At 27.4% G+C, this 21004-nt stretch overlaps 4 protein-coding genes across 4 annotated transcripts; 2 read left to right on the top strand and 2 right to left on the bottom strand.

The window, feature by feature from the left end:
- Positions 1-4352, top strand: Phum_PHUM432070 (zinc finger protein transcription factor lame duck, putative; the record flags this gene model as incomplete). Its single annotated transcript, XM_002429358.1, has 6 exons — positions 1-91; positions 155-1412; positions 1709-2076; positions 2161-2381; positions 3716-3877; positions 3960-4352. 6 exons carry the CDS (start codon positions 1-3, stop codon positions 4350-4352), a joined length of 2493 nt encoding a protein of 830 aa, XP_002429403.1.
- A 732-nt stretch (positions 4353-5084) lies between these two features.
- On the bottom strand, positions 5085-6831 carry Phum_PHUM432060 (serine protease inhibitor, putative; the record flags this gene model as incomplete). The annotated part of the gene is made up of 5 exons (XM_002429357.1): positions 5085-5531; positions 5636-6002; positions 6074-6214; positions 6299-6516; positions 6637-6831. The coding sequence occupies 5 exons, from the start codon at positions 6829-6831 to the stop codon at positions 5328-5330; spliced, it is 1125 nt and encodes a 374-aa protein (XP_002429402.1). The 3' UTR covers positions 5085-5327.
- A 1403-nt stretch (positions 6832-8234) lies between these two features.
- Positions 8235-17364, bottom strand: Phum_PHUM432050 (DEP domain-containing protein, putative; the record flags this gene model as incomplete). The annotated part of the gene is made up of 27 exons (XM_002429356.1): positions 8235-8444; positions 8548-8765; positions 8842-9000; positions 9063-9231; positions 9312-9472; positions 9565-9762; positions 9842-10078; positions 10159-10343; positions 10904-10971; positions 11292-11375; positions 11551-11598; positions 11715-11924; positions 12021-12207; positions 12274-12452; positions 12529-12746; positions 14091-14204; positions 14283-14414; positions 14483-14683; positions 14763-14986; positions 15076-15344; positions 15429-15625; positions 15707-15894; positions 15988-16130; positions 16241-16444; positions 16550-16782; positions 16945-17082; positions 17322-17364. The coding sequence occupies 27 exons, from the start codon at positions 17362-17364 to the stop codon at positions 8235-8237; spliced, it is 4617 nt and encodes a 1538-aa protein (XP_002429401.1).
- A 415-nt stretch (positions 17365-17779) lies between these two features.
- Phum_PHUM432040 (uncharacterized protein) lies at positions 17780-19667 on the top strand (the record flags this gene model as incomplete). The annotated part of the gene is made up of 4 exons (XM_002429355.1): positions 17780-18474; positions 18571-18910; positions 19030-19173; positions 19272-19667. 4 exons carry the CDS (start codon positions 17780-17782, stop codon positions 19665-19667), a joined length of 1575 nt encoding a protein of 524 aa, XP_002429400.1.
- Positions 19668-21004: the final 1337 nt, after the last annotated feature.

The following is a 21004-nucleotide window of genomic DNA, read 5'->3' as shown; positions in this document are numbered from 1 at the left end:
ATGCATTTAGATACGCCAGTTTTTAAAAGTTCTTACATGCATATTTTACACGATGCTGCAACGACAGCGATGCCTCCTGCAACGTATTCAGGTGCACATAAATATTCATCCTCACCTGGAGAATCCTATCAATATTTTACAGAAAAATTTACAGGTATTTACAATCCAGTAAATACAACGATACACAACGAAATGGAAAATCGAAACATATTTAATATTGAAAATGAAAGTTTTGTTAGTAAACAACAAAATATAAAAAACGATTTGACTTTAAATTTTGATTTTGAAACCGGGGATGAAATTTCCGATACGAAATCGACAATTTTTTCACACGAAGAAGATGTGGAAAGGAAAAAACTTGAAAATTTTCAAGATGTTTTTTTCGTACAGCCTCCCTTTCGACCATTTTCATCTCCTCCTTCAAGCGTTTTGTCTTCATTACCCGCTTTATCCCCAGATGAAGACATACCTAATTTAACCGGACTTTTCTCATCGAAACCTTGCAATTTAGAACCTGAATTTGTCGAAATGCAAAATGATTTTCATGACTATAAAAATTTTCCGATAAGTGATTATAATATGATCGAAGAAACCGTTCGTAACGGTAATATTTTCATGCCCATTCACAATCCACCCGTAATGCCTAATTTAATTAATAATAATAATAATAATAATAATAATAATAATAATAATAATAATAATAATAATAATCAATATCCGAACGTTGACATACAAGAAAATTTTACAACGAATTTCATGCAAATCCCCCCCTCCGATAATAATCAACCTGATGTTTTTCACAATTTACTCAATCAAATGGAAAATACAATAACCGTATCACATATAAAAGAATCGGCGGAAAAAACGACGAACGTTTTAAAAAATGTTAGATTTCAAAAAAATAATTACACTTACATAAATAATAATAATAATCATTATTCTGATCAAACACATCAAATCCCGCAAAAAATGGAAGAATTTTTACCACTTTTAAATTTCAAATCGGAATATCCAATCGATGGAGATTATATTACAACGAGGACGATAAATAATTTATCTGATTGTGATGTGAAAGTGAATAATAATAATAATAATATATTTGATAATGAAAATTGTTGTCATATTGAAAATAATATAATGGATGGGAAAATTTTTTTCCTTGATCAAAATCAAGAATTTGATGATAAATATCGGACATTGGATGGTTTAGTGAATGCTCAACAAGATTTGAAAGGGAAAATTATAAAAAAAGTAAGAAGAAAAACAGACTGGAAAGAAAATTTCGAATCTGATGGATCTAATGGAACTCATAAAGAAAATGAAACAGGTACCACCAACACCACCGCCCCACCACCACCACCAGTAAATGGAAGATCACTTAAAAGAGGTGCGAGAGCTGTTGCAAACTCAAGGTAAAAAAAAAAAATTTTTTTGTAATTTAACCCCATCTCACCCCCTCAGCAAATTATTAATTTGTAACAAAAATATATACGTTTACGGTTCGGAAAAATTTCAGGTTCCATAAACATTCCAAAAAAAAAAAAAAAAAAAAAAATTTAAAGCAATTAAAATGTCATCAAAGTTAGTTTTTATTAAGGGGGTAAATTTGACATTTGAACTCCAGAAAAGTGGGAACAGGATTTTTTTTTTTTTAAATATGGCGTTTGTATTATTAATTGTGACGTGAACCGTATTTTTTGTGTTGTAGAAGTATGAGGGGTGGAAGAAGAGCTAAAAGAATTCGAACGACATCACTCATGGTTGGAGAAACGGATTTAAATTGTTTGATAAGGACATCATCTACAAGTTTGGAAACGACATTAAATCATTCATACGAACAAAACGGATGCTACGGTCATCTTTCAGCAAGAACTTCTTCTAGTCACGATGATCTCCAACGACACGACGATGAATTAAAAGCGATGAGAAATTTAGAAAAATCATCTAGTCAAAATTTAAATATATTAAATAATCATTTGGTCATTAAACAAGATGATCATTTGGGGGATGAAATTTTGACGAGTAAACAACCATCGGTGAGCAGTACCGAAGTAAGCGACGAAGAAGAAACAAACGGTAAAACACGAATTTTCCCCCCTCTCCCCCTCCTTCGCAAAAAACTTTTTTCGCTCATTTTTTCTTGTTTTCGTGACGTCACAGGTGTGCCTTTAAAATGTAAATGGATGAACTGCGAAGAAATATTTCCAAATCAAATCACGCTCGTTAAACACATAGAAAAATGTCACGTCGAACATAGAAAAGGTGAAGAATTTGCTTGTTTTTGGGAAGACTGTTCGAGGCGTTCGAGACCGTTCAACGCACGTTATAAACTTTTGATACATATGAGAGTACATTCTGGAGAAAAACCAAATAAATGTCCAGTGAGTTTATTTATTTATTTATTAAATTTTTTTTTGTATTATTAAATTGCAAATTATTAAATTAATATCAGTTGTGTGTGTGTGTGTGTGTGTGTGTGTGTGTGTGTGTGTGTGTGTGTGTGTGTGTGTGTGTGTGTGTGTGTGTGTGTGTGTGACCCTCATAACCTAATGGAAAAGTCTTGTTAAATTACAGCAACTATTGCAAAATGTTTATTTGTGACCTTTGACCTTGCACTTTTTTAACAAAACATGACAACATTTTATAATTAATTTTTTTATTTCATCAATTTCTTATCATCCCTCATTAATTTTTTAAAATTTTTTAATTAAACAGGTGATTAAAATTAACGTAAACCTCAGAATTCAAATAATAATAATAATAATAATAATAATAATACCAATGAGTATGTTTACAATAATTTCAAAAACTTCCTCTAATCATAATAATAATAATAATGATTTAAAATACTATAAAAAAAAAAATTTAATGTACAAAACGTGCCCCGTTAAACCCCGTTATAAAAAAAAAAAAAACAATGATGATGATAATAATAAAACCGTTACGGAAAAAAAACATTTGCTGATGAGGATTTAATGAACACCCCCCTCCCCCCCTTTTTTTTTTTAATAAATAAATATGTGACTTTTTTATAACGTTAAATATGTAAAATTCACTGAAGCTAAAACTTTTTTTTTATAAACACTTGTTGCAATGTAAAATGATATTAAGGTTCATCACATGTGTTGTGATTTCTTTTTTTTTTTAATAACTTATTACACTTCATTACACTTGTTTTCATTCACATATGGTTAACTCGGTTATATTAATAATAATAATAATAATAATAACAAAAGGAATAATATTATGTGATATAAAAAACTATTATGTGATCCTGAGAAAAGTCAAAAACCTTAACAACAAGTTCATTATATTATTAATATTTTCATTATATCATCATCATCATTATTATTATTATTATTGTAATTCCTTTTTTTTGTAAAAGGTTTGATTTAAATAGAGAGAGAGAGAAAAAAAAAATTTCAATTTTTTCTTACTTTTTAAGTCTTGACCCTTCTTAATTAGTTTTTAAATGTCCATCAACAAAAAAAAAATTTTCTTAATTAATTATTATTATTATTATTTTATAAGGAATTTTGAATGATTTCGCGGTTTTTTTTTTGAATTTTAAAAATTGATTTTTTAACAAAGGTTACGAGTATTCAACCGTAAATGAATTTTTTTAACAACCATTTAAAAAAATTACATAACTTTCCATTGACCTGAGTCAAATCGCCCTTCGGAAAATTTAACACATCTCCTGTTTTGATTTCAGTTCGAAGGATGTACGAAAGCATTTTCACGTTTGGAAAATCTTAAAATACATCAGAGGAGTCACACGGGAGAAAGACCGTATACCTGTCAGTATGAAGGATGTACAAAAGCATTCAGCAATAGTTCGGATCGTGCAAAACATCAAAGAACCCATTTTGACACCGTTAGTTTACATCATTATTATTATTAATACTTTAAACAACAGCAACAACAACAACATAACAAATTTTCTTTTTTGTTAACAGAAACCTTACGCTTGTCAGGTGATTGGATGTACAAAACGTTACACAGATCCAAGTTCACTCCGTAAACATATAAAAAATCATTCGGCTAAAGAACAACAGCAAGCGAGAAGAAAAACAAAATTTTGTCAAGAAGAAAAACAAATTCAAGAAGCAAAATTAAAATACGAATTGACGAAATATAATTCGCAAATTTCGATTCCGGAAACGAATTATTATCCCAGGTACAATTTCGAACCGGAAACGTACGAACAGGAAGCTTTGGTACCTTTTGTATTTATCGATCCCTCATTGGACAATCATTTGGAATTAGATTGCGATATCAATAATCAATTAATCAATACGATCGGTGAATTCGAACAAAACGAAATTAATTTTTTCCCATTTTCATCATGATTTTTATATATTATTATTATTATTATTACTATTTACATAAATAGAAAAATAATTATTATTATTATTAATTTATTTTAATATTTAATTTATAGATAAGTTATTGTAATAATTTGTAATTTATATTGTTACTACGCATTTATTTTTATTTGTTTTTACTTTTTTTTTTTATTTAATAATTATTAAAATAATAATAATGATGATGATGATATTTAAATTTTAAATAGGGAAAAATTTAATGTAAAAAAAAAAATAAACTGAAATTCATTTTGTGTTGATCAGTATTGTTAAAAATCTTTAAAAAATTAAAATGTAAATAACAATTTATGTATGTATGTATGTATGTATGATTCCATTATTGAAAAAGACAAAAAAGAATAATGATAATAATAATATTAAATCATTTTATTTTGTTATTTAACTTTTTTTTTTTTCTTAAACTTTAAAAAGACATTTAAGTACAAAATTATCATTATTATTATTATAAATGCATTTAATAAAGTTATTTTCTTTTTATTTTATTTTACTTTTATTATTTTTTTTTAGATAAGAATTTATTTATACATAAAAACAAAAAAAAATAAAATTATTTATTTATTATTAAAAATAATTTAACTTGTGTAAAAAGTTTTGGTTTTTTTTTTTTTTTTTTTTTAAATTATTATTATTGTTTAGATTTATGTATATTTTTTAAAAAGTATTTTATTTTTTTATAAATCACGTGTCTCATATCAAAATAATAATAATAATAATAATTAAGTTAATGTAAAAAAAAAAAAATTAATTATATTTTTTTTTTGGAAAAAATTTAAGTTTTTTTATTTACCTTTAATAAAATCAAAATGGCCGTCAAACGTATCCTTGATATCTTTTCCATGATTATTCTTGAGAAAAATAATTTAAATTAAAACAAAAATAATAAATAAGTATCGCAATCACTTAATAATAATAATAATAATAACGGTAATATTTTTTTTTTTAGTGCGGATTAATGATGGCACCCATGAACAAAATTAAATTTTTATCATCCGTTATAACGAGAATAAAAGGTCTGGATGCTTTAAATATAAATTTACTACTTTTAGTTAAAACGGATGCTGTTGCTGCTGATGCTATCGTACCTTCTTCATTCATTTCAAAATGAACGCTGTGATAAATTTCCGATAAAAACAAATTCGTATCCTGCGAAAGGATTTACAAAAACAAAACAAAAACGAAACATTAATATCATATAGTAACAAAAAGGCAACAAGACGACGAAATTTTGACAAAAACAAAACACTTACGTTAACCGCCAAATTTGCAAAATTCGCTTGAGAAGGATTAAATATGGCGGACAGTCCAGCTTGATTTAATGGTTTAGTTAGTGAATATTGTACATCGATTTTAATTTTAGGTATTATTATTATAATTTCTTCGTTAACGCTTTCGCTTTTTAATTTTTTCAACGAATTAACATTTAAATGAGAAAGAAGTTTTTTTAAATTGTTTATACCGTGTGCTTTTGGAAGAATCAAATACATGTACATTCCAGGATTTTTATATGGTAAACCTATGGCGTCGAGTAACGGATTTTTAACAACTGGAACCGTTGCTATTAAATTCATGAGATCGACATTAACCGATGTATTTTCATCAACAATAAATTTACCCCTGTAAGTAATATAATTATTATTTTTATTTAATAAGAGAAATTTATAAAAAAAAAGCAAAATTTGTCGTACTTGGTTGTAGCAGAGGGTGAAAAAGATTGCAACCATTTTCCTTTAAATAACAAAGCACTGACAACAATCATTCTCGATGTTGGATCTATCGATTGTTGTATTAAATTTTTTATCGTACCGTTTGTTTTGTCTGAAACCCATCTTTAAAAACAAAATTCGTAACGTTAAAAAAGAAAAATTCCACATCAAACAAACAAAAAGTCTTAATTTTTTTTTCTTATTTACTTGTTTATTAAATTTTTCGTTTGTTCACCGTTTGTCATGTTTACATTTATAACGGATGCATCGTAATTAGCAGATATCAAATTTAAAAATTCTTGTCTGGGAGTAAAATTATCATCCAGAAAAACAGATGAAGAGTAATATGTGGTACCATTTGTCGTCGGTATTAAAATATTCGAAAGTGTTTCGTTTGAATTTTTCGGACCTAAAACATTTTCAAGCTAAACGCAAAAAATAGATTATTATATCCATTAAATTATTTCTTTTTTCCATTTCCCCCCCCCTCCTCCTCCTCCTCCTCTACATTTTACCTCAAATTATAAAAATTATTTATCAAGCACCTCTTCTTTAGTTTTTCCAACGGCTCCAAAACTTAACAAATCTAAACAGGAATATATGTTCAATGGCGATATGATAACGTTGTTTTGTTTCGTTAGTAAATCTCTTAATGTTTTCAAACCCAAATTAGCAACGAAATAAGCTAAATTTTGTGTCGTTCCAAATTCGTTTATCATTCCAGGATTGTAATCGAACATTGCTGGTAATGTGTGACGTAACGATTGTGGAAATGTTATGTGTTGAGTATCAACACCCAAACTTCCAAAAACGGTTAATAAAATCAATAATGTTTTCATTTTTTTTTTTTTAAATTTTTTCTAAAACAAACAAAACAAACATTAAAACAAAAAATAATAATAATGACGATATTAATATTTAAAAAAAAAAAAATCACAAACCTTTTATCGATAACAATTTTTATAAATTTTTATTTTATTTTTTTTTTTTTTTAAACAACAACAACAAACAACAAACTCACACGCCAACAACAACCAATTTAAAATTAAAATTAAAAGTAAAAAAAAAAAAAAATTGTTGTTTTTAATATTAAATGAAAGAATTAAATAAAAACGTAAAATGAAAGAAAGAGAGAGAGAGAGAGAGAAATTTATTAAAAACGAGTCACAAAGTCGACGTCAATATTGTATTTAATAAGTATTAAATATATATATATTTTTTTTGGGCATGGGATGATGATGATGATGATGATTTTCGCGGCAATTCATTTATAAAAAAAAAATTAATTTTTTTTTTTTTAATTGTGGCTTTATGGGATTTTTCAGAGTCATTTATTTTTGTGTCAAGTTCAAAATACGATAAATGATTATTATATTTTATATACGGGACGTGTGTGTGCGTGTGTTCTATTAATAATAATAATAATAATAATAAATTGGGTTTTTTATTTATTAATTAACAATGAAAAAAAAAAAATTTTTTTTTTCCTATTAATAAAAGTTAATAAATGGTAAAAATTTGGAAAATTTTTACACGAAACAAGTTTTTCTCGTTACGAAATTTTGTTTTATTTTACTTAATAATAATGATAATAATAATTTAAATATAAATAAATGATTTATTGTATATAGAATTGACTCAAAGCAAAAAAAAAAAAAAAAAATTTAAATTTTAAATTAATTATCGATAATTTTTTTTCGTATAAACTAAAAGGTGAAAAAAAATAAATAAAAAATTTATCCTCGTAACTTTCTTAGAAAGTTATTACCAAATTATTTTGTAAAGAAAGAAATTATCGCCAAGTTTTGTTCCCAGTTTCCAATTTTAATAATAAGGGGCGGGATCGGGGGAGGGAGGAGTTACCCATTCTCCCATGATGACGTCTTACCTCCTCCCGTTTATAAAACGTCACGACGTTGTACGACTACGAAAACGACCTCCTTTTACCGAGAATTTTTTTTCGAATAATAATAAATTATGCAAAATAAATTATTTTTTTTATTAAAATAATAACATTTTATATATATAAGTTTATATACACGCATTTTATAAAAATAAATAAATAAATAGTTTGTACTATTAATAATAATAAATTGTAAAAATTGACTGTGTTTTACTCTGATAATAATTATTATTATTATCGTTATATCCGCCGGTTTACTTCGTTTTTATATTTTTGAAATTTTTCATAGCTTTCATCCCAAAACGATTTCAAACGATTATCTTGATTCGAACAAAATTGTCGGAAATCTTCAAGTATTTTATTTTGAAAAACTTCGTCACCCGTTGCCGGAGTAGAAGAACATTTCCACCGCCTGCTAACCATGTGATTCCAAAACCATAAAAACCCAGGCTGACGCAAAAAAAAAAAAAAAAAAAAAAAAAAAAAAGCATTTTAAATTTAATTTAATTTTTTCGTAAATCAAAATCAACAGTGGAAAAAAATGGGAAATCACCCTGGAATCGGATTCGTTATAAGCTTTTTTATTCCCGTAAACATGTCTCGTTATGTATTCTTCGTGAGGACTACATGCGACATCTGATTGAATCGGATATTTCCTACTCGATTGTTGATGATGATCGAAACTACGGGATCCCACGCTTATCGAATTTTGAACCATTCTTTCTTTTAATTTCGAACATGGCGTCGACGGAATGAGTATGAACATATTTCCTAACGGGATAAAAAATTATTTCGTTTTGTGACAAATAATATCAAACGCAAAAAATCCGTTGGAATTATTTCAAACCTGTCACGTGAACGTATTGATGATGATGATTATATAAATTTCTATAGGATGCTCTCACGGATTTTCTACTTTCCACCACGCAAGCTATGAAACCGAATCTTTGAACGATGGCTTCTTGCAAAAGAACGAGTCTAGCGTCCCAAGACGATTCGGGAAAATCTATCAACGCAAAATTTCTCGGAATCGATTACGAAAAAAAAAAAAAAAAAATTTGCACTTACCTTGAAAGAGGTAACTCTTGTTACCCATGAGGCATTCCGTGTCGAGAGGCACAAATAACGGTCCCCTCAAGGGATCCGATCTATCGTTGAACGGTAATGAAAGTGGATCTCCGGGTAATGGAATCATTTGAATCCCGCATGCTTGGGATTTACGAGCCCAACCGGATATCTAAAAAAAAAAAAAAAAAACTTAACTTTATACTACCACCTTAAAAAAAAAAATAATAATAATAATAAATTTTAACTTACCAAATCGGCAACGATTGTACCGGAAGCAGCCATCCATTGAATGACCAATTCGAAAGCTCTATCGGGTCGATAAAATGACTGATACCTGCAGTGACCCCATTCGATTCTATCGCTTTTGTTATTCACATCGATTTCAAGATGAACTTGTTTATACATGGGAGCTGTTAGGGGGAGAGAGAGAGAGAGTACAACGATTATTGTAGCAAAAAAACCTCCTAAGAAAATTTTATAAAAAGAAATTCATTTCCGATACTTTTCCAATCTCTCGAAGATTGCTCCTGATCATCCTGACATTTATCTTCGAGAATGTCATTTAAAAATTTCGGTACCGTCGTTTCCGCCGTTTTATTTTCAAAATTTTGCCGCCAATTATTCGGATGTTGAATTTCAATTTCGACCCATTCGTTTTCAAAACTGTGAAGGTCGTGAAGTGGAGGAGAATAATCGGAATCTAATCATGGAACGCGATGGATGATAATTTTTAGTTTTTCCTCAAGAAAAAAAATTTTCTTCTTTTTTTTTTTTTCTACCTTTAGAATCCGCAACGTTAACGCAAACGTGATAGAGGTAGTAGCCGACGATGAACGGAAGACTAAAATCTCCAGAAGCGTGACATATTTTTTTTTCTTTCAACATTTTTTCCATTATGGCGATCGCATCATCTCCATTTTCAACACCTTCGACGTGTTGAATCAACCATTGAACTGCGTCGGCACTCGTAAACGTCATGGAAGGCAAACTGGGATGTTGAACGAAAAACGGATGATCTACGATTAAAATTATTTTCTGTTATTTCTGCATAAATCAAGATTCCAAATTTAATAAAATAATAATAATAATAATTCACTTGAAGTTCCATGCGTCATGGCCTCGAGTATTTCGGCGAGGGATGACGTATTTTTTAATTTTGTCGGCTCCGAATTCCCTTGAGAATCTTCGTTGGTTTCGGAATCGAAATTGAAATTATCAGGCGATGAAAAATTATCAGAAGTAGACGATATTTTTCCCCTCTCGATCGCTTTCAAGTTTGGTCTACGCACACAAAAATAATAATAATAATAATAATTTTTTCTTCCGATAATTTAAAGAGACGAAAAACTTAGCAAATTAAAGCAAAAAAGCTTCGTAAAAAGCTCAAAGTTTTAAAGAGAGTAAAAGCCAGGAACAGGAAAACAAAAACCGACCGTTACGTACTCACTCACCTGAAATTGTACGAGGATTTATCATTTTGATAACAACGACCGTATCCCTGTTTATCCTAAAATGAAAAATATTGGAAAAAAAAAATTTTTTTAAGAAGCAGAAAAAAAAAAAATTTTTAAATGCGAGGAGGAGGAGAAGAAGAAAATCGAAACAATTTTCCGCGATTTAAAAAAATTTTCGGCAGTGAATGGCTAGCAGAAAATAAAAATCAAGCTGTTAGTGATGCTGCAATTAAAAAAAAAAAATGCAAAAGCATTATTCGAAAACAAATCAGCAATCAAAAAAAATTATTATTATTATTATTATTCACAAAATCCCAGCAAAGCAAAAAAAAAAAAACCAAAACCCCAAAACGGGATGAATGAACAACAACAACAACAACAACAAACCTTTGCCTGTCTAAAAGTCTTATGCTTCCCAAACGATCCCTGAAAGGTGAATTTCCAATTCCTCCGCTCTGAAATCACAAACTGCTTTATTAGGTTCAAATGTATTCTAAAGTTAAAACCTCTTGTTTTTTATAAAACCATTTAAAATATTAATAAAACGATTTATCGGATGAATTAACAAAAATGTGTTGAACGATTTATTTATTTATTATTAATTTTAGTTACAACGACCTGAACCTAAAACTAAACTAATCATTTATTATCATTATTAGAATTGTATTTAAATTGTTTTTCGACTTCGAAAGCTTTGCTGTTAAAAAATTAAATAAAAAAATGATATGTAATGGTGTCTCCCTTTCAAAGAGAGAATGTAAATAATAAATAATACCTGGGAGTTAGTGTTATGAGCTAAAGCGATGATACCCGTGCTATGACGTCTACGTCCATAGAGGTATGTGCCTAGCGGTGGGCTCTGTAATACAATATATATATATGCATGCTACTACAAACAAACAAACAAAAAAAAAAAAAAAAACTGCAAATTAAGAAAAAAAATGATTTTTTTTTTTTTTTTTTTTTTTTACGGTTAATCTCGAGATCGATTCAATATATCGTTTACGAAAAATTATTAATCGACTTACACCTACCTCTCGAATTTTATTCGATAATTTTAAAGTTCGATTATCGAAATAAATCTCGTTAAAAAAAAAAAAAATAATAATAATAATAATAATGAATGCATGCTTTAGTCAAGTTAAAAATTAAGCAAATCGATGAATGAATGATTGATTGATTGTTTATGTAAACTTACTCTCGGTTTTTTACAAACGTTCGGCCTTTTTATCTTATTTATTCCCGTTTCGATGTAACGTAGAAATGATTCTAAAAGCGTCGTCTGCTCTTGAACCGTCGTCCACGTGTACATGTCACAATGTTTCGAACCTTCCATTATTTTTTTCGTTACCGTCGCGTTCCACGACAAAGGAAGTAAATATATCCGAAATCTCCAGTATTTTAAATTCTGTAACAAAGGAAAAAAGGAAAATTAAGAAATTTTATAACAAAATGGCGTTCGTATTAATAATAATAAATAAAAAAAAAAAAAAAAAAAAAAAACCTCAGCCAATGGAAAATCGGTGTCTCCCCGCGTGCAAATATAATGATCTAAAAAATTCCAACTGTAATTTTCTAATTTTTCCGTCGTGAAAGACACCCTCGACATTTCGTACGTCGGATGATCGGGAGCTTGAAATCTGTACTGATAGTGAATATTAAATGGCGGATACGGATGACGTGGCCTGTACCTGAAATTCAAATTTTTTATATTATTTCCATCAAACAAACGAAATATTTATTTTTTTTTTACTTACCTTGTCACGGTGATGGAAGAACCTGAAAGAGATATCTTATGAAAAATTCTTCCGATGCTGAGTAAATATTCTTCCGAAGGTTCAAGATTGTTGGTCGCATGATGACTTCTAACCAACGACTTTCCCTGAGTGTTTTGCGATTCTTTGTTTAAATTGGGAAGAACGATGAGTTGAAAACCCTTTTGAAAGGAAAAAAAATCAATTATTATTATTATTATTATTATTAACTTTACCACGATTCGTGGTTACACTTACCTGTGCCAATCTTTGCGATACCAATTCTTTGAAAACTTCTTTCGTCGTCAGCGGTTTCTTATACACGGCACGATGTTGTGCGAAATCCGCGTTGACGTCATCAGGTAGCAAATCATAATCCGATAAAAGATAATCGTATTGCAAACTTCTTTTGTCGGGAAAGTAATCCGTGGTTATGGGCAAACAAGCAGGTATGGTTAACGATTTCCAATCGACTCCTAATAAATACATAAATTTATATTTTTTTAAATTTTCAAACGATTTAAAACGACAAATTTATTTATTTTTTTACAAAATGAAGCAAATATCATTATTTTGTTGATAAACATTACCTTCTACCATCCTAAAAAAAAAAAAGAATCATTTATTTTTATGAATTTAATTAATAATTTGCACATTTTAAAGTGTTCATTTTTTCATTCGTAACGATAATAACTATTATTATTATTATTATTATTGTAAAAAAAAAAACTCCGTTTCCCATAAGCAGAAAGAATAAGAATTAAAAAAAAAAAAAAAGCAATGAAAAATTCTAACGCTACACCAATAAATAAAAAAAAAAAAGCTACACAGAGGAATGAATTTCATTAGCCATAACCTTTTTATTTTAAAAGAGGGCCTGAAATTAATAATAATAATAATAATAATAATAATAATAATAAATATTTTGTTAACTTATTTAGATAAGCGAAACACTATGAGTTAAATTTCAGACACTCTTTTGTCAAGACAGACATCAACCGATTCTGACGATTTGTATTTTACGAAACCTCCTTTTTTTTATACTTTTCTTATACTCAGTGATCGGTCAGATGTCTTTCTCTATTTTAAATTTTCTGCATATTTTTTTTATAAGAAGAATAGGATAGGAAATAAAGAAATATAAAATTTGCTCTACTTCTCATGCCTGCCTGCCTGCCCGCCTGCCTACCTGCCCTCGGCAAGAAACATCAAAAAAAAAAAAAAAAAAAACAGATAGATAGAAATAATTTTATTTGCAAACCTATGATGACTTTTCCGACTTGGAGTTAGCATTTTAAACAGGGTCGAAATTGCACATCCGCACCAGCATCAGGATAGCATGAAAATAGATAGTTTCAATATTAATATTATTCATTTTCATACAAAAAAAAAAAAAAAATAACCGCAAAACACCTTATTACAATGTTGCCAATTTTCATTATATAACCGACGGCTTTCACAAATTTAATAAAAAAAAAAAAATGGCGGCGTCATTATTTTTAAATTTTTATAAGAAAATTATTTATCTACTCTATTTCTATATGTTTAATAATTTGCGAAAACCTTTTAATTAATTAATTAATATAATTATTATTTTATATAAAAGACAATTTTTTTTTTTTTTTTTTTTTTTTAAATTGAAGAACTCAAACCTCTTTACCCAAACATCTCAAAAAAAAAAAATATTATTATCGCAAATTCCTTTAAAAATGTTTAGTTTTATATCCGTTATAACATCATAATTCATTCATAAATATTATAAACTCTTTTTTTTTTCTTTCAATAAAATAATTAAATAACAAACGTGTGTATTAATTTACCCGTTGTAAGTGCTGGCGTCCATTCTTGTTCTCCAGTAGCACCCCATAAAAGAGCTTTGTTCCCTTTTGCGGGTGGTTCTGCGCTTAAACTGACTCCGCGGTTTCTTTTAACACCTTTTAAATTTTTAAAAAAAAATATAAATTTTTTGTTTTTAAATAGTTAAACCTAATACAAAAAATATTATTATTTACCGTCATTTAAATTCGAAGTGGAGGAAGCCGTCGGTAGATCGGAAGAAGATCCCAAATGATAGGAGGTATCGTTACTTACTTGAGCAGGAACAGCTTGATAGTGATGTTGCTGTATTAAAACACCCGTCGGACCTAGAAAAAAAAATTTTTTTTAAATAATAAAATAAACATTTTTTTTTGATTTTTAAATGTGTTGTTACCTTTTGGAAAAATATGAGTCCATCTTCTCCTATTCGATGTTAGTTTTATTGTGACGTGAGAAGGATCAAAAGGATTAATTAAACCTCTTCCGCAACGTAAGGGCATTAATGTTTGAGTGGGAGTAAGAGAAGAACCGGCGCTTCCCGCAATATGTCTATCTCCGTCTGACAAACTTAAATCCTGTGACATTTGAGGCTTTACTGAAATTATATAGATATTTTAATGTCTTGTGGAAAACTAAATTTTTTTTAAAAATAAAAATAAAACTTTTAGTTATACTTTGTTTTATGGAAGACGAAGATGTCAAACCGATACCGATAGATAACGAAGTAGAATTTATACTGCTTGCTGTATGAGGGGATGCGGATGAATCTGCGAGCATGTGATGAATATCCGGATCCGATAATTTTCTAGAAATTTTATGTGGATCCGGTCCATCCACGGTTACGCTTCCTTTTTTATATATAATCTTACCGATTGTTTTCAAATCACCGCGAGAAAGTCTAAAAAATGGGGGAAAAAAATTGAAACTTTTTTTTTTATTATAAAAAGCTCTGATTGCCATTATTATTATTATTATTATTATTATTACCGTGAAGCGGGAAATGTTGGTAACTGAAAAACTTGAGCATCGTATGCATCGTAATCAAAAACCGAATTCGGTAAAGTTTCTTCATCTTGAATTAATTTTTGTTTAACTAAATCTTGAGCGATGATGGGTGATGGTTTTTTAGGCGGTAATTTTATTCTAGGAGTAAAATTTGAATGACCAATTTTTTTATTTGTCGAATAAAAACTAAGATTTATCCAATGAGGCATACTATAATCATCAACTGCATTTATGCTATCTTTATTATGAAACTAAAAAATATTTTAAGTTTGGAAAATTTGCAATAAAGTATTTTTTAAAAAAATGTAAACCAACTAAAATGTCAACGCCATTACCTTTAATAACGGTACTGCATGTAAAGGTTGCTCTCCTACACAAACTAAATCACTACCAACACCATTATCGATAATACGTTGCTTTGTGACATTTGTCAATTCTCTATCGACTTCAAAAACACCTACCCCTGGAGTGATAACCACAGACAACTGGCCAGTTCTGTCGAAACTTCTGTCAAGGTAATGTTTTTCGAATACTAAAAAAAAAAAAATTCAAATCAATTATTAGTTTTATACAAAAAAAAAAGAAATTTTAAGACCTTAAACTAAATACAAACCATTTAACGACATGTTTAACACTTCCAAAAAATTTCCTTGAGCTGCAGTCGAATTCACTGCTCTCGGTATTTCAATCCCATCTCTCTTATGATATTCTACAACCTTTGTATGATATTCTGTAAATAATTTTCGAAGCTGAACCAAAGTACTGGTCCATTCATCATATCTTTCATTTTGCACGACTACCCTATCAAAATTAATGTAACATTATGAAATTCAGCAATTATAAAATGATTTTTGGGTCTTTGGGAAAAAAAGTACTGTTTTCAAGTAATCATACCTGTAGAAATCTTCATAAAAGCGACCTTTATAATCCTGTTGCAAGCATTCTCTCATATAAATTGGAAACTTTTCTAAATCTTGAGCTTCATAAAAAGTTCTAGAAAAAAGCACTATTGTAACTTCATGATAACAACCATTTTTCTGCAAGAATTAAAATAAATAAAAATAATAATTCTAAAAGAAAAAATTAATGATGAAGTGTGTTTAACAAAATAAAAAAAAATATTAAATGAAAATTTAAAAAAAAATACCTTCCACTTTTGAAAAAGATCAGACAAAAATCCATTAACAGCTTTTTCAAAGTATAAGTCACCATTAATGTCACAATCCCACATTTCTGAACTCATTTGAATAAATAAGTAAACCATACTGGTATTTGATCTAAATACAATTTTTGTGTCTTCAGCAATTACACCACAAGCAACCCTATCTCCTTGGGACCACATTTCATGTACCTTAACAAAATGTAAGCTCATGATTGTTATAAAATACAAAGACAAGTTTCTCAATGTAAAACATTTTAATGCATCCAAGGTGGTAAATTTTTAACATCTTTTTACCTGGCATCTTATACTGCCTCCACAAAATTCAATTTTTTTATTTAGATAGACACAGGTATTTAGCAAACTGTTTTTTAGTCTCCACATTTCTGATCTTCCCATATACTGATCTTTAAATGTCAATTCAATAGAATCTAATGCAACACTCTCAGGATTGACAACATTCATGTAAACATCTGCATATGTACGAAGTTGAAATGTGGAAGCAATCGTCTGTTCAACACTTACAGCCTCTAAAAATTAAATTATTATTTATTATTATTATTATTATTATTCATTAATTATAAACAGATTAAATATATTTGTTTGAACCTTGAACTCTAAATATACAAATAATTGAAAAATATTTTTTTTTTTTCATAAACATAATTTAAATTTAAATTATTACAATTAACCTCTTGTTTGTAAATCTTCTTTAAATGAAGTGATCTGAAGTAAAAGTCTACTGAATTCATCTTCTGGATGAAATATTTCCACAATATCTCCCTTTTTCACTGTAGGAAAATCTTTTGGATTAATAATAAGATCTTCACCTAAAAAAAAAATAAAAGAAAATATTATTGGTATTAAATAATATAATGAAAAATAAATTATCATTGTTATTATGGTTAATATTTTAAAATTTTACGGTTTAAAAATTATCAAAATCATAATTAAAAGCGAGTACAAAATTAATAACATTAGTTAAAATTTATTTTAAATATTTAAATTCATAATTAAAGTCGTGAATCAAATTTTAAGAAAAAAAAAAATGATAATTGTTTTTACTAACTGCTGAAATTTTTTTGATGCACTATAAGTTTAAAAAGTTTCATTGTAAAAAATACTGTACTATTTAAAAAAGTTAAAATTTAAATTTCATTTTAAACATTTTTTTTTTTTTTTAATAAAGTGCGGTTCCTTCCAAGTTGGAAAGAAACTGTTGTATTTACAGTCTTTATTTGGAGCCCTTATTTAAAGTTATTTGCGGCCTCTTCATTTAAAAATGAATCCTGATTGGCAAATATTACTGACACAACAAAAATGGCTGGTCGGGTAGAAAAAATAATTAATAACAAATCTTATTTTGTCTTGGATGAAGTTGGGACATCCGATAATGACTCCGATGTAGATATTGTAGAAAATGATAATAAAAAAAACAATAAAATTGGATTACAAATGACCTTGTCAAACAAAACCTGTCAAGGTAATAATAATAATAATCCTTCGAATAAGTTTGAGACTAACGAAATGATTAAAGCAAGCTCTAATTCAACAGAATCAATGTGTTCAATAGTTTTAGAACAAAATTTATTAAATAATCAAAACATTGTAGGCAATAATAATGAAGAAAAAATTAAGGTAAATAATGATAATTGTACCTCATCACCTGATAATCCAGAAACTATAGATCTTTCACCCGAAGAAACATCTGTTATTGATATGGAGATTGATTCTGAAGAAGAATTTGAGAGACAAAATTCAGAAAAAATAGATCCTTTTGTTACTATAACATTCCGGGATCAACCCGCAGAAAAATTACTTAAATCATCATTAATTAAATTTTTATCCCAAAAAGTAGAAGAATGTTCATTTGTCACAAATAAAGAAAATAGTTTAGAACTTAAAGTATATGAAAAAAAAGCTGTAAAGTTATTAAAAAATGATATATTGAGCTTTGATTTAGATACAACTCCAACTCATGGTAAATATTGTGAGGTTCCAAAATATGGTAAAAATAACAATTTTGGTTTATATGGGAAAAATTTAAATTCTGATGATAATGAAAAAAACTTAAATGCTCCCAAAGTGGCTTGCTTTAATTGCTTAGGAAAACATCCTTTAAAGGATTGTGTAGAAGTTAAGGATTTTCGTACAATTAATAAAAATCGTTTAGAGTTTTTAAATAAAGCCAAAGCTAACAAAGCTGCTAATCCTAAGCCCAGGTATGTCATGTCAAAATACTTTATAAACTTTATTTAATGTATATAAAAAAACAACTTTAAATTGTATTTAACTTACATTATTATTGTTTTTGTTAGTCGTTATCACTTAGATTCGGTTCAAAAATATAGTGGAATAGTGCCTGGAGTATTTAGTAAAAAATTGAGAGCTGCTCTTAATTTACATAGGGATCAACAACCTTGTTTTATTTATCGAATGAGACTCTTAGGTTATCCTCCTGCTTGGCTTGAAGAAGCCAAAGTTTCACATTCTGGTGTTGCTATGTATGATAATACAGGTGTTCCAACCTTAGATGATGATGAAGAAGATGAAGAAGAAGGAGAGATTTTATCTGAAAGGTGTAGAGATAAATTTGACATAAGCAAAATAATCGAGTTTCCAGGGTTCAATGTTCCACTCCCTAATAATTTTATAGATGTAAGTCGTCTCTATTTATATTTTATAATTAAGTAAAACCTTTTCTTCTTTAAATATTGTTAAAATAAATTGAGAATGAGAGAATAAGAGCTAAGAATAATTTTTTTTTTTTTTTATAGGAAGCAAAATTATATGGTTGTCCAGACATATCAGAAGAACAAAGTAAACAAAATCTAATTAAAATGCTTGAGCCGAATACAGTGCAAGCATATGTTAAAAAAACTCTAAACACATCTAAACCTGATGAGCAAATAAAAAAAACTGTAAGATTTTTTTTTTTTTTTTTATAAAATTAATTTATAAAACTTGTGTTAGTAAAAATAAACAAAGCATAATAATTAATATTTGAATAAATTTTTAGGCGAAAAGACTTCTTTCACCTACGATTGAAGAAATGGAAGAAAAAAAAAGACAATTGTTAATGGAATTAGATGATGAAGATTTAGCATCACCCATAAAAACAAACATGGAAGAAACAATGACAATGACGACAACAACAACAACAATAAGTTATCAAATAGAATCGAAAATGGATAAAAATAACGAACCAGGAAGTGTTAAAAACATTGAATTTGGTACACCCATATTAAAAAGTGTATCGCCATTTTCTAAACTTCCTTCTCGTGAACTTTTTTCAGTTAATGTTAGTGACATAATTAATTTTGAAAATCTCCCAAATTCAACGGGTAAATATGAAAATATAAGGCACGTTATATCAAAAATCAGAAAAGTGGCATCGAAAAGAAAAACTAAATAACCTTTAAGGATATAATACTAATAATACAAATAATAATAATAATAATAATAAAGAGTACAAAATAATCCACCCAGGGCAATACGTTCAAAAAACTAATATATATATATATATATATGATTACACACAAAAATTTTAATTATCGACATATTTAAAAATTATTATGATAATAATAATAATAATAATGAGTTGTTACATTTAACAATTGTGTCATACATAAGAAAAAAAATATTTTGTTAATTTTATTTTTATAACGGTTTTAGTTGTTTTTTTTTTTTTGAATTTGCATAATTCAAACTAAAGTTTTAACGAATAACATCATAAATGAGTTGATAAAATTTCTTATTATAAAAGGATGAAAGAATTTTATTTTTAAAAAAATTTTTGTTTTCTTTTTGCTTTTCCGTGCTCTTAAATACTAATAATAATAATGATAAATGTAAAAATTAATTAGATTTCTTTATCACAAGAAAAATATTATTATTAATTTTTATAATATTCCGCCGAGGAGGTTGATGACGATGATCATCATCATCATCATCATCATCATCAACTAAAAATAAATAATATTGTTTTTTGGAATTAAAATTAAATCACTAATAATGTCTGTAGGAGCTGGTGTGTGATATATAATCAAGTTGATAATAATAATAATAATAATAATCATTATTATAATAATAATTTATTGATTATTATTATATATTGGTTTATTATTAAATTTTTTTTTCTTTTGGCGGAGATAATAAATAATCATTAATTAATTTTTTTTTTTTTTATAATTCTTCAAACGAATTGCAATAATAAAAATAAAAAATTGATCTCTTATTAATATTTTTAAAAAAAATAAAAAAAAATTATGTATAAATAAACAAAAACAAATTATTATTATTAATAATTTATGTTTAAATTTTTTTTAAAATTTTAATTTTTCCGGTTATTAATTGACACACAAATATTATTATTATATTTAAAAATTTTATTTTAATAATATGTAAATAATAATAATAATAGTAATAATTGAAAATTTAATATAAAAATGTTGTTTCATTTTAATTATTATTATTATTAGTAATAAACAAGAGAGATTTTGGTTATTATGTTAAGATAAAAAAAAAAATTATGACAAAATTTATTATTATTTTATTTTGAAATAAAAAAAAAAATCGGATTTAAAATTTGTGTTTGTTTTCTTTTTTCTTTTTCTCATTTTTTATAAATAAAATAAAAAAATTTTTTTTTAGTATAACTTACCGGAAATCTGAATAATTTGAACCGGAAATCCAAACAAAAAAATTTAAATAGAAAGACTCATGTGAAATTATCATTATCATTAATTTTTT

This window comes from Pediculus humanus, genomic scaffold (assembly GCF_000006295.1).
Source record: "Pediculus humanus corporis 1103172108198 genomic scaffold, whole genome shotgun sequence".
Lineage (NCBI taxonomy): Eukaryota > Metazoa > Arthropoda > Insecta > Psocodea > Pediculidae > Pediculus > Pediculus humanus.
Note: the sequence above shows the minus strand (reverse complement) of the source record. Positions and strands in the feature narration are given on the sequence as shown.